The sequence below is a fragment of the Ambystoma mexicanum genome, chromosome 11, assembly GCF_040938575.1.
Source record: "Ambystoma mexicanum isolate Mex_15411 chromosome 11, UKY_AmexF1_1, whole genome shotgun sequence".
Lineage (NCBI taxonomy): Eukaryota > Metazoa > Chordata > Amphibia > Caudata > Ambystomatidae > Ambystoma > Ambystoma mexicanum.
The window spans coordinates 63943829-63958305 of record NC_090934.1 but is presented as its reverse complement, the minus strand read 5'-3'; the positions used below and the strand labels follow the sequence as shown (position 1 = coordinate 63958305).

General features: G+C 46.5%; 1 protein-coding gene across 1 annotated transcript in view; it reads left to right on the top strand.

Moving 5' to 3' along the window:
* Positions 1-14477, top strand: part of CSMD2 (CUB and Sushi multiple domains 2) — a 2010406-nt gene that overhangs the window by 1426316 nt on the left and 569613 nt on the right. The window contains exon 14 of the mRNA XM_069622557.1: positions 5123-5449. Coding sequence (XP_069478658.1) covers positions 5123-5449 — 327 coding nt within the window. The remainder of the gene's footprint in view (positions 1-5122; positions 5450-14477) is intronic.

The following is a 14477-nucleotide window of genomic DNA, read 5'->3' as shown; positions in this document are numbered from 1 at the left end:
GATTACCTTCGGGGGCAGAAGTCCAGGTATGGCACATTTCTAAGAGGAAGCCTAAGACATGTGTGTGCATTTGGCCAGGATTAGAACATCGAAGGGCTGGTTGGGCTCTGATAAGGTCCCCAAGAGGCCAGGCATGTGGGCGTGTGAAGAGGGAGGTCATGATAGAGCACCAGTGCGGGAGACTCATTGTGTATACATCTAGATTGTAATTTGTCGCAGGTCGTCACTGTATTCTAATGGCAGAGGAGTTGTGGCAAGTCTGGTGTTTCAGCTTGACCGAATTTGTCATAGTCGTTGCTGCATTCCAAAGCGCATGGATGTAAAGCGGTGCCTGCGGCAAATGTCCACCGACGTGGTGTGGTTTTACATACCTTAAGCTCAGATGTTGCTGTGTCATCCGGTCTTCTGTGATGGTTGATGCGCAGTCTTGCAGTCCTAATACCTCTGCATTCTATTTCATCTCCCCCTGCATCCTCAGAGTGTTCCTATCACCTTTGCGCCATCTGCGCTGCTGCTCAATGATTAATTTTTCTTTTACGTTACTCGGATTTGGGATTTCCTCTGAGTTTTCATTTGTGAGGAAAGTAGATGCACTGTGGGAAACGTTCAAAGGAACCTTGATTTAGAACTCTCTCCTGAAGAAAGGCAAAATGTCAGATGCAATTTAGGAGAATCAATGGCAAACAATGGATCTAAGGCTGGTTAGGGTTAGAGGTTGTGGGAGGGTTGAGACTCGGATGGGTTACTAGGCAGAGAAGCAATACGCCCAGATACCCCAGGGTTAGGTGCGCTCTACAAATGTCAATATAAATAAATAAATATCTGTGGGGACTACTCATCGAGTGGTCTTGACAGAGTGCCCGTCCCGAGGCTTACGCTGTGGTGGGTGTCCTATCTAGAAGCAATGCCTTCTAACTGTCTCCCACAGAGTTCTAGTTTAGAGAGACTGTCCCCAGAAGGCTCCGAACGTTTCAATGAAGTACTATATTACAAATAGAGTTCACCATCAGTGTCACTATTGCACATTGATGTGAGTAGCAGGCCCAGTACTTATCATTAAGCAGGAGCTAGCTGGTTTAAGGAATGCTTGGATATACTGAAATCCTGCATGTTTGACCAAGTTGAACTTTTCAAACCTTCAGAGATGTGCAAACTGAAAGGTTACATATGATCCAACAGTTGAAAAGCTAGTAAAGACAAGGAAAAGTGCTAAGTTACATGTGATCCAACAGTTGAAAAGCTAGTAAAGACAAGGAAAAGTGCTAAGTTACATGTGATCCAACAGTTGAAAATCCAGTAAAAACAAGGACAAGTGAAAAGTTACATCTGATCCAACAGTTGAAACGCTAGAAAGGACAAGAAAAAACGAAAGTTTACATCTTACCCAACCGTTGAAAAGGTATTAGTGACAAGGAAAAGTGAAAAGTTACATCTGATCCAACAATTGAAAAGCTACAAAAGGCAAGGCAAAGTGAAAGGTTACATCTGATCCAACAGTTGAAAATATAGTAAAAACAAGGAAAAGTGCAAAGTTAAGGAGAGGACTGGGGATTGCATTCAGGGTTTTGAGATTGCAAGACAGTCCCATACCAATGTGGGCTTCCTTTAACCTCAGGAAGCAGTTTTGAGCAAGGCCCATTCTCAAAAGGGCAATTTGTTCTTGCTCCAAAAGATGCCACTACCCAAAGGCGTTAGAGTGTATCAAGTTGCCCCTAGATATATACATTGTTGCCCCATTGCATTTTAATGTGTGCCAGAGTGCCACCCTGCTAATGGCTGCATAATTCTTGGCACCGACATTTAGTTCCAGCAGCTTTGAATTGCATTGGGGGGCGTTTGTGCATGCTTAGGTATCCTGTCTGGGTCAGGACTTTACCCTGGAGATACCACGTTAACTAATAACACACAATTTACAGAGAACAGCAGGCACATAACTTTGTGAAAGATAAGGGAAGCAAGAATACTATGAAATAATGAGTCTTGTGTAGATACAGTAGCCAGAACACAGCAGATGTTTGCCAGCAGGAAACGTCGGGGGCGGCGAGGAACCGTGCTGGTGACAGCTTTTAGATGTTCCTTTGATCAGATCAAATCTACAGATCAACTTCATTAAACAAACTTTTCAGTCCAACCAAACTTCCAGGTCTGGCTATCGAGAAGATGGCGTCTCCCCACTGTTGGCCTAATTTTAGAAGCACAGCAGTGATTTTTCTGTATCTGGTGATACAAGGCTATCCAGCCGGCTCGTCGAGGTCATTCCTGCATCTGTCAGTAGAATTGGAAAGAGAGTGACTCGTTTTCAACAGGACACACTTCAAGCATAACTCCAAACAGTGGGCTGGTGGGGATTTCAGGAGCCCCACCTCGTGCTCCACTAAGCTGCTCGGTTGGGTTATGATGGCCTTACCAGGAGCGAGCGGACTTTAAAAGATCCATAGCGCAGTCGATATACCCCACACACCCATCGGGGAGAAATACCTAGGCTAGAAAGAGGTTCACTTCAAGTTCTAGGGTGCAGAGTTAGTGGACATGGGTATGGGAAAGGCAGAGGGGAGTTAGTTAAATTCTATTTTGTACCTACTGTTTATGGCCACCATCTTTTGACTATGAAGCTTTCTGATAACCAATCAGATTCCATGGCTGGTATCACACTGGTTCCATCATTTTATTAGGCTGTAGTAGACTGGTTGGCTTCATAAGTGTCTCCATATAGAGTGGACGGGTGGCCAGTTGGCTAGGGTAATTGATAGTAGATACTTTCAGGGATCATTGACAGATGAACCTTGCAGCATGTTTGTCATTGCTTGACTGGGTAGATGGATGGATGGATGGATGGATGGATGGAAGGATGGATGGATGGATGGATGGATGGATGGATGGATGGATGGTGAATAGGTGGGATGTGGTGGGCGGGGAAATGAGGGGGTGTTGAAGGGTGTGATGGATCAGTGGACTTATGAGTTCATGGTGACCAGTTGAGCAGTGGGCAAAGGGCCAGGTGGATATACGAGGGGCTGTACTCCTCAGGAGCATTGCCATATTATCAATAGGTGACCTGATAAGAGCAACAGAAGGCCACCTTAATCAATATGCATGCCTTCACCTGGCAGCAGAGTTTCTGAGAGGTTATGGGTACTTTCAGATTAGCACTACGAATTGGGGTGTGCACATACACTGGGTGTATATGTTGATAGCCGTCTACCTCGGTTACAATGTATACGGCTATGTTCGGAAATGGGCGAAGTGGTGAGTTTGTGAATTTATAAGTAGATCAATGGGTTTTTGGGCCCCTGAGAGCCATTGGTGTGATGTTGCTGATGTTAGATATATGTATTCAGCAAGTGGATATAGTGCACAATGCTTGAGAGAGTCTTGGGTCCTGGTCATTTTTAGCACATGCGGGGTGGATTCGTGGTCGAGTTCCAGTGGGTTTGGTGGGTTGCACGCGTGGTGAAATCAATGATCAGTTGGTTGAATGGTGGACACGCAGCTGGTGTCTCAACATGAATTAATGGAAATATGGTGGCATAGGAGACCTATGGCTTTATAGATACGTATTAGGTGAATTGTGCAAGGCTCCCTTGCTGGGTAAGAATATTGATGAATATGTATTGGTCGGATTGAGTACTTTAATGACAGGTGTGTGTTGTCTATAGTCGGGGACTTAATAGCGACTGGGAGAGTCTGATTGATTAAAGGTGTATGGATAAAGTTTGCATGAGTTAGTGGAGTGATGTATGAACTCATAGAGGGTTATATAGATGACATGTGAACGGTGACATGTAGAGTGACTGGCTGTACATTGAGAGCCATGGCAGAATGGATTAATTCAAAGATGCATTGAGGGAAATCTGGTGAGGACTGGCTGCCGGCATAGTGGATTATTTAGTGGGACTGGCCCATTACAAGTTGGGTACATTGATGAGCAATGGACAGAGCGTATTAACATTATTAATCTATTTATTGAACACAGACCTACCTTGGCTTCAGGAAGGAATGGAGCAATTTACAGGTCATAGAGGAAGAACACACAGAGGCAAGCAGATCTCAAGCGATCAATCCAATGGAGCGGGGATCTAACAATGGGCAAAGGAGGGGGGGCATTTGGCAGCGAGAGGTCTCCAAGCGATCAGGTGAGGGAACAGAGGGGGGCAGAACACCCCAGCTCAGTTAGGCTAGAGAGTAGAGGGAGGTGGGGAAATCGCTGTTAAGGAAGATCTTGGATTAACAGAGGAATGGATGGACCAATGGACTGATAGGTGAGGGGCCAGTGGGCGGACAGGTGGTTGAGCACCCCTGGCAGTAAATACAGACTGAGAGATACATGGACGAGACAATGGGTGGATCACCCAGCAGCCGACTGCCATAGATGGGACACCAGAGGGGTGCTTTTATACCAATATATTGATGAATGATTTGACGAATGATGGAGAAGTTACCACATGCAATATTGATTACATGGACAGGGCAACTTGTGAATGCATGGATTATGGGTGCAGTCAGTAGAACGCACCATATTTCCCTTGAAGGAATATAGGTGCGCCTCCAAGCCATTGGTGTGCCTCAAAGCCATTGGTGGGCTCGAAGCCATTGGTGTGCCATTCGAAGCCATTGGTGATTTTCGAAGCCATTGGTGTGCCTCGAAGCCATTGGTGGGCCTCAAAGCCATTGGTGTGCCTCAAAGCCATTGGTGGGCCTCGAAGCCAGTGGTGGGTCTCGAAGCCATTGGTGGTCCTCGAAGGCATTGTTTCAATCTATAAAAGCTTGTGTTTATTTCTGGGAGTCAAACTTTAACAGCGATTACTGGTTAAAGGAATGTCTTATCAGAGATTCACGTTGAAAGTGACCTAAGCAAGGGGAGGCAGGGTTCAGGGTTTGAAATCACTGCACATGACATCATAGGTAAGGCATGCATGTTAGCACGCACCAGCCTCTTCAGTGGCTTTTGACTGCATTTTGCTATGTTTATGTTCTTTGTAGGAACAATTGAATTTCCTAAGCATTGCCCATGTGCCCCAGGATCATAACTTGTGCGTTGCCTTTTCATCCATAGAGGTACACTCTAGACAGAATGCCAGCTTTTTTCATGACCGTCTTTGTATTTTTTTTCTTCTCTTTTCAGTTTCTTGCTTTTTCAACTTCACCACGTCCTCTGGCACCGTGCTGTCCCCAAACTACCCGGAGGAGTACGCGAACCAGCTGCACTGCGTCTGGCTCATCATCGCCAAGCAGGAGAGCCGCATCCACCTGGCCTTCAAAGACTTCGACGTGGAGCCCCAGTTTGACTTCCTGGCGGTGAAGGACGGTGGCACGGCGGAGTCGCCGGTGCTGGGCACCTTCTCAGGGAACCAAGTGCCACCTTCCTTGACGAGCAGCGGCCATGTCGCCCGGCTGGAGTTCCAAACCGACCACTCTACGGAAAAGCGTGGATTCAACATCACTTTCACAAGTAAGCGCTGGTGAAAAATGATGCTCGTGCACAACTTGTGCTTCACAGTATGCTAAATGCCATGGTGAGACACAATGCAGTTCTACACAAAGACTTAACATGTTACTCCAACCTTTCCACCGTGCAGCAGGAATACCACATTGCCAAATACATAATTGAAATACCTGGATTTTCAGATATTGATGGTAATGCATACACTGGCACTATCATTGGCAATACAGTTTCAAATCACTTGGTAACTAATGCTGCTTGTTACCATTACTAATACCCACAACGTGGTACTTAGTTTCACACGTGGTGGGCGTGGTTAACTGTGGAGTATATTCGGCTGGGGTCTCAAATTCAGGACGCCGGGCACCGACCCGGTTCCAAGGCAAGCACGCTGCACTTGAACGAGCCTCGGCGCGGTGTCACCAGGAAGCACGGCTTCTGCAGCGTGAAAGCATAAGGAGCCTTCAGCAATAGAAGGTCCGGGACTCATCTAAGTGCAGGCAGGTGCCTTTATTCATGTCTCAATCCATAGGTTACAAGTACAGGGGAAGGAGAAGACCCACAACTGCTCACCACTCAGGAAGCTCCTGGAAGCTCCTTGAAGCAACCTTCAATGCTCTGCATGCGTTCCATCACTCACTCTAACATCACAGCAACAGGGCAGCCACAAACACTGTGGAGGGAAGGGATCCCAGAGACTATATAGAACAGGCGCATAGCATCTTATGTTTATACAGCAGAATGAGTGATGCTTTCTAGCTGCTAAAATGGCAGCTCAATCTTTAGCCCTGGCTTCTGCTCTGGGAGAAAGGACGAGATCACGGCTTGTGCTTCTCTACCCTGTCCCAACAATAGGTGTACTCTTAATTTAGAATATAGCGCTCTCTTGCTGTTTGGGGAAATTGTAAGCGCGAGTTTAAAATAGAAAGATCCCTGAGAACTTGCCCTTGTGTAGTATTGAGTGTGTGGAAAGTGTTAAACAACTGCTGACCGAATGCAGTACAAGTTCCACAATTTGGAAGATGTGTCTTTTAATGCATTGCACCACTGTATGTGTTTATGAAAGGACAAGATGTGTTGTAATATTAGGATGTGTTCTTCCTAAAGACTTTTATCTTACACTCTCGGAACTGGTGGTATCACTCAATGTATTTCTGTATTTGTTTGAAAGATCGTGTCATTTTGGCTATTCTACTAAATGTAATAATACATATAGCGCTCTCTGTTTTCAAAGCGCTATAAGTGACGAAAGGCCACTCTGTCTTAATCACCAGAGACTGACAATGTCAAGAAGTGTATTTCCGCATGCATACAGTACTTTCTTTTCGGATGTCTAGCAAACTTGCACAACATTACACACAGTGGACTTCCTAGAATACATGTTATCCCACATGTAGAGAGCATGGATGCGCTGAGGGGTCTGTAACAACTCCCATGATCCCCTGCCTTTGACTATGCCGGGTAGCCCTGATGGGAACTGTAGTCCAAAACATCTGGAGAGTCATATGTTGCAGACACGGGCATTAGTGCATGTGCTGGGGAAGTGTGTTAATCTGACACACGTTCCCTAGACCTGCAATACTCTTAAGCAACACGTTCACCTGATTAGAGTAGAGAGTAGAGAGTAGAGAGCTCAATTAGAAAATATAAGGTTCACAAGTAACCATGCAGGTTTATTAGAAACTAAAGACACTGATAATACGGATCGTTCTTGGAAGGGTAATTATGAACCTATCAGAGCATTCTAAAGATATATTTGAGATATTGAAGGACACTAAAGCTATCAAACGGTAGTTTTATATAAACGTTATCTACATATTACAGGGTGCTGGGAATATTAAGGTTTTAGCGGCAATGTCAACACAAAGTTCCTTCAGCTGGCTACATCCGCTAGTTCGTGGAAGCAGCCAGCTCGCTGCTAGTTTCCTGAATCTGACTAGTTTGTTCATTGATCACATGGTTAAGTGAATTGGACTTGCAGTTCATTTAACAAACACAGATAGACGGCCTTTACAATAAGCTATTGACAATTAGTACTGGCAGTGCTGGTGGAAGATCGAGAGGCAGTTACTGTGTTACTTCCAGAGGCAGTTCCTGTGTTACTTCCAGAGGTAGTTCCTGTGTTACTTCCAGAGGTAGTTCCTGTGTTACTTCCAGAGGTAGTTCCTGTTTAGTTCCAGAGGCAGTTCCGCTGGTAGTTCCAGAGGCAGTTCCGCTGGTAGTTCCAGAGGCAGTTCCACTGGTAGTTCCAGAGGCAGTTCCGCTGGTATTTGTAGACGCACTTTGGTTGGTAGTTCCAGAGGCAGTTACAGTGTTGATTCCAGAGGCAGCTCCGGTGGCAGTTACAGAGGCAGTTCTGTTGGTCGTTCCAGAGGCAGTTCTGTTGGTAATTCTAGAGGCAGCTCCGGTGATAGTTCCTGAGGCAGTTTTGCTGGTAGTTCCAGAGGAAGTTCTGTTGGTCGTTCCAGAGGCAGTTCTGTTGGTAATTCTAGAGGCAGCTCCGGTGATAGTTCCTGAGGCAGTTTTGCTGGTAGTTCCAGAGGAAGTTCTGTTGGTAATTCAAGAGGCAGTTCCGCTGGTAGTTCAAGAGGCAGTTCTGCTGGTAGTTCCAGAGGCAGTCCCGCTGGTAGTTTCAGAGGCAGTTTCTGTGTTACTTCCAGAGGTAGTTCTGTTGGTAATTCCAGAGACATTTCCGCTGGTAGTTCAAGAGGCAGTTCCACTGGTAGTTCCTGAGAAAGTTCCGCTGGTAGTTCCTGAGAAAGTTCCGCTGGTAGTTACAGAGGCAGGTTCCGCTGGTAGTTCCAGAGGCAGTTTCTGTGTTACTTCCAGAGGTAGTTCTGTTGGTAATTCTAGAGACAGTTCCGCTGGTAGTTCCAGAGGCAGTTCCGCTGGTAGTTCCTGAGGAAGTTCCGCTGGTAGTTCCAGAGACAGTTCCGCTGGTAGTTCCAGAGGCAGTTTCTGTGTTACTTCCAGAGGTAGTTCTGTTGGTAATTCCAGAGACAGTTCCGCTGGTACTTCCAGAGGCAGTTCCACTGGTAGTTCCTGAGGAAGTTCCGCTGGTAGTTCCAGAAGCAGGTTCCGTTGGTAGTTCCAGAGGCAGTTTCTGTGTTACTTCCAGAGGTAGTTCTGTTGGTAATTCCAGAGACATTTCCGCTGGTAGTTCAAGAGGCAGTTCCGCTGGTAGTTGCAGAGGCAGTTCCGCTGGTAGTTCCAGAGGCAGTTCCACTGGTAGTTCCTGAGAAAGTTCCGCTGGTAGTTCCAGAGGCAGGTTCCGCTGGTAGTTCCAGAGGCAGTTTCTGTGTTACTTCCAGAGGTAGTTCTGTTGGTAATTCTAGAGACAGTTCCGCTGGTAGTTCCAGAGGCAGTTCCGCTGGTAGTTCCTGAGGAAGTTCCGCTGGTAGTTCCAGAGACAGTTCCGCTGGTAGTTCCAGAGGCAGTTTCTGTGTTACTTCCAGAGGTAGTTCTGTTGGTAATTCCAGAGACAGTTCCGCTGGTACTTCCAGAGGCAGTTCCACTGGTAGTTCCTGAGGAAGTTCCGCTGGTAGTTCCAGGGGCAGTTCCGCTGGTAGTTCCAGAGGCAGTTTCTGTGTTACTTCCAGAGGTAGTTTTGTTGGTAATTCCAGAAACAGTTCCGCTGGTAGTTTCAGAGGCAGTTCCGCTAGTAGTTCCTGAGGAAGTTCCACTGGTAGTTCCAGAGGCAGGTTCCGCTGGTAGTTCCAGAGGCAGTTTCTGTGTTATTTCCAGAGGTAGTTTTGTTGGTAATTCCAGAGACAGTTCCGCTGGCAGTTCCAGAGGCAGTTCCGCTGGTAGTTCCTGAGGAAGTTTCGCTGGTAGTTCCAGAGGCAGTTCCGCTGGTAGTTCCAGAGGCAGTTTCTGTGTTACTTCCAGAGGTAGTTCTGTTGGTAATTCCAGAGACAGTTCCGCTGGTAGTTCCAGAGGCAGTTCCACTGGTAGTTCCTGAGGAAGTTCCGCTGGTAGTTCCAGAGGCAGTTCCGCTGGTAGTTCCAGAGGCAGGTTCCGCTGGTAGTTCCAGATGCAGTTTCTGTGTTACTTCCAGAGATAGTTCTGTTGGTAATTCTAGAGACAGTTCCGCTGGTAGTTCCAGAGGCAGTTCTGCTGGTAGTTCCTGAGGAAGTTCCGCTGGTAGTTCCAGAGACAGTTCCGCTGGTAGTTCCAGAGGCAGTTTCTGTGTTACTTCCAGAGGTAGTTCTGTTGGTAATTCCAGAGACAGTTCCGCTGGTAGTTCCAGAGGCAGTTCCACTGGTAGTTCCTGAGGAAGTTCCGCTGGTAGTTCCAGGGGCAGTTCCGCTGGTAGTTCCAGAGGCAGTTTCTGTGTTACTTCCAGAGGTAGTTTTGTTGGTAATTCCAGAAACAGTTCCGCTGGTAGTTTCAGAGGCAGTTCCGCTAGTAGTTCCTGAGGAAGTTCCACTGGTAGTTCCAGAGGCAGGTTCCGCTGGTAGTTCCAGAGGCAGTTTCTGTGTTATTTCCAGAGGTAGTTTTGTTGGTAATTCCAGAGACAGTTCCGCTGGCAGTTCCAGAGGCAGTTCCGCTGGTAGTTCCTGAGGAAGTTCCGCTGGTAGTTCCAGAGGCAGTTCCTCTGGTAGTTCCAGAGGCAGTTTCTGTGTTACTTCCAGAGGTAGTTCTGTTGGTAATTCCAGAGACAGTTCCGCTGGTAGTTCCAGAGGCAGTTCCACTGGTAGTTCCTGAGGAAGTTCCGCTGGTAGTTCCAGAGGCAGTTCCGCTGGTAGTTCCAGAGGCAGTTTCTGTGTTACTTCCAGAGGTAGTTCTGTTGGTAATTCCAGAGACAGTTCCGCTGGTCGTTCCAGAGGCAGTTCTGCTAGTAGTTCCTGAGGAAGTTCTGCTGGTAGTTCCAGAGGCAGTTCCGCTGGTAGTTCCAGAGGCAGTTTCTGTGTTACTTCCAGAGGTAGTTCTGTTGGTAATTCCAGAGACAGTTCCGCTGGTCGTTCCAGAGGCAGTTCTGCTAGTAGTTCCTGAGGAAGTTCTGCTGGTAGTTCCAGAGGCAGTTCCGCTAGTAGTTCCTGAGGAAGTTCTGCTGGTAGTTCCAGAGGCAGTTTCTGTGTTACTTCCAGAGGTAGTTCTGTTGGTAATTCCAGAGACAGTTCCGCTGGTCGTTCCAGAGGCAGTTCCGCTAGTAGTTCCTGAGGAAGTTCCGCTGGTAGTTCCAGAGGCAGTTTCTGTGTTACTTCCAGAGGTAGTTGTGTTGGTAATTCCAGAGACAGTTCCGCTGGTAGTTCCAGAGGCAGTTCCGCTAGTAGTTCCTGAGGAAGTTCCACTGGTAGTTGCAGAGGCAGGTTCCGCTGGTAGTTCCAGAGGCAGTTTCTGTGTTATTTCTAGAGGTAGTTTTGTTGGTAATTCCAAAGACAGTTCCGCTGGCAGTTCCAGAGGCAGTTCCGCTGGTAGTCCCTGAGGAAGTTCCGCTGGTAGTTCCAGAGGCAGTTCTGCAGGTAGTTCCAGAGGCAGTTTCTGTGTAACTTCCAGAGGTAGTTCTGTTGGTAATTCCAGAGACAGTTCCGCTGGTCGTTCCAGAGGCAGTTCCGCTAGTAGTTCCTGAGGAAGTTCTGCTGGTAGTTCCTGAGGTAGGTTCCGCTGGTAGTTCCAGAGGCAGTTTCTGTGTTACTTCCAGAGGTAGTTTTGTTGGTAATTCCAGAGACAGTTCCGCTGGTAGTTCCAGAGGCAGTTCCGCTAGTAGTTCCTGAGGAAGTTCCACTGGTAGTTCCAGAGGCAGGTTCCGCTGGTAGTTCCAGAGGCAGTTTCTGTGTTATTTCTAGAGGTAGTTTTGTTGGTAATTCCAAAGACAGTTCCGCTGGCAGTTCCAGAGGCAGTTCCGCTGGTAGTCCCTGAGGAAGTTCCGCTGGTAGTTCCAGAGGCAGTTCTGCTGGTAGTTCCAGAGGCAGTTTCTGTGTTACTTCCAGAGGTAGTTCTGTTAGTAATTCCAGAGACAATTCCGCAGGTAGTTCCAGAGGCAGTTCCGCTTGTAGTCCCTGAGGAAGTTCCGCTGGTAGTTCCAGAGGCAGTTCCGCTGGTAGTTCCAGAGGCAGTTTCTGTGTTACTTCCAGAGGTAGTTCTGTTGGTAATTCCAGAGACAGTTCCGCTGGTAGTTCCAGAGGCATTTCCGCTGGTAGCTGGGTAGCAAATGATCTTACTTTCTCCATGTGGCTCTAGGAGCATGTAATTAGGACATTGGCAGCCACACCTTTGGGCCTCCAATACTGAAAACAAACACATGTGTGTTTCATACCAGCACTATCAACATGGAGCCAGAATCGGAGAAGTAAGAGCACATTATGATGGCAATAACCTAGCGTGAACCCTCCCCCTTGTATTTTTTCATGGTGCCGCATCCTCAGGTGTCTTGCTTTAATTAAATGAGTCCATCACTGGCCCACTGATTATTTATTTCTGGCCAATGCTTGTACCTGTTCAGTAACAAAACAGACGTATTTGTAGAGCGCTTTTTCGCCCTCAGAGGGGCAGCTTTTAGGTATTCACAAATAACAGATGTTTATTGTTACCCAACTCCATGGCACTCATTTTATGGAAATCAGAAAGGATGATGGGCTCAGTGGACCTGGCGGGATTCGAACTTGTGACCATGAGGTCAAAACACAGTACCCTGTAGTGGAAGCATTAGTCCACTGAGCCACAAGCCCAAATGTTGCTTTAAGAAAACATTTGTGTACATTACTTTTTCAACATTTTGAGTAGACTTCCTTATTTTACATGTTTTTACTATTTTTTCATTATTTCTCAAGATTTACTCTTGGCCATTCCTTTACATTCATCTCCACCATTTCTATGTTTGTTTGTTTGTTTGTTTATTGATTTACATGGCGCACCGAACCTGAAGGTATCTGGGCACAATTAGCAAGAAGTTACAAGTATGCTTTCGGGATGAAGCTACAATGGTTACAGCAAGATATACAAAACAATTACAAAGGTTATATACAGAAAGGTAACAGCAAATGTGCAAAATAATACAGGAGTTATGTACGTTATAAGGCAGAGGATCATACAATAAGGTACAGGCGGGTCAAGCAAATTAGGGAGTGTCAGTGGTCCTTGGCAATGAGCCTGTTAAGGGTGTTACGCCTAAAGTTAAGGAAGGTTTGGTCCGCTCTCAAGGTCAGAGGGAGGGCATTCCAGTACTGTGCTGCCATAAGAGGGAAGCTGCTCCCTAGGTTTTTTTATTTTATTTTACATCTAAGAACGAGCAGGCAGATGGAGTTAGCTGTCCTGGTGGGGCATCCTGTGGATTTTCTAATGATTCTCTACGAGAGATACAGTGGGGCAGCTTTGATGAGACATTTATGGGTTAGCAAGACAGTGTTAAGCATGATTTTGTCAATGATGGATAGCCATTTGTTCTGTCTCCTCATTTCTGAGATGTGTTCCCTTCTAGGTATACCCTGTGCAGTTCTGAGAGCATTGCTCTGGAGGATTTAGATTTTTATTGACGATGTGCTTGCTTGTGCCCATGTACAAGGCATTGCAATAGTCCGCGTGGAGAGGATAAGGGCTCTATCTAGGATTTTGCAGCTGTCCTTGGAGAGAAAAGGTTTGCAGGCTCTGACCAACTTGCAAGTTTATGCTGTGGTTGAGGCCATGGCATTGACCTGTTTGTCTAATGTGAGAGTAGAGTCTAGGTAGAAGCCTAGAGTTTTTACCTCTTTTACTACTTTGATAAGATTTCCTTCGATATTGAAAGAAGTATATTTGGAGCTGAGTTTGTTCAGGTTGACTGCAGTGCCGAGTATAAGGAGCTTAGTTTTATCGTCATTCAAGCAGAGGCCGTGGGCAGCCATCCATGCTTGGATGATTAGATACATTTTATTTACCAAGGCCATATCCCTGTCATAGTCCCCGGTAAGCGGTATGAGGATCTGGGTGTCATCTGCATAATTAGTGTAGGTGACACCCAGATAGTCCAGGTCATCGAACAATGGCTTCGTTAATATGTTTTACATTGTTGGTGATACGCAGGAACCCTGCGGCACACCAAATGTGATTGGAATCGGGTCTGCAGCCGCTGACGGCGCGAATACTCTCATGGTCCTATTATTCAGAAAGGTTTGGATCCATGCTATAGCATCCTGGGAGAAGTGAGCGGCTGAGTCAAGGTGTTTACATAACACTTTGTGGTCCACCAGATCAAAGGCGGCAGAAAGATCAAGGAGAGGTAGCAGGGCTGTTTTCCCTTAGTCTCTGAGTTCTTCGATCTGGGTTTTACAAACAATCAGAGCCGTTTCGGTGCCGTGTTGTGGCCTAAGGCCAGATTGGCGGACTCCTAGGAGGTGATTTGTCTCTAAGCACTCCTGTATCTGAAGGTAGGCTACTTTATCTAGGATCTTAAGTAGGAAGCTACTGTAGTGATTGGCCGATAGTTAATTGGAATGGTGAGGTCTAGAGATTGGTTATTAGGAGGGGCAGGACCCATGACTCCTTTAGGTTGCTAGGGACAGTGCCTGATAAGAATGAGGCATGAATTTATTTAGAGATGAAAGGTGCCAAGTCTCTAGCGGCATCTTTGATAATCTACGCTTGGTAGCTATCTCCCTGAAAATGTGAAGGTTTTCTATTGCAAATAGTGTTTTAACTAAAAGACTCTAAATAACCAGATGATTCTGTAGCAGGGACCGGGGGGTCAAAACAAGTAACCTTTTGAGAGATGGGTGTAGGTGCTCAAAAAATATATGTGTTATGCTCTATCTTAATACTTGACCCACCTCTAACCTGTCTCCAAACCATGCCTACCTGGGTTCGAGATCATCCTGCTGGCCCCTCAGTGGTGTGGAGAAGGCAAGAAAGGCAAAGGTTAGGGCAGGGTGGACTTCCTCAAAACCACTAAGAAGAAAGGCACTGGGTTAAAATAACTGGCTCACGGAACGAAATGTGGACAGAGGAATGCTGGTGAACGGTCCTTTAGTTATTCTTTGGGTTCACTTATACTTTTTTCCAGTACACCAGCAGGTTTTTTTTTAATGAGTTTTGTAGAGAAACAAGACACTATTTTCAATGT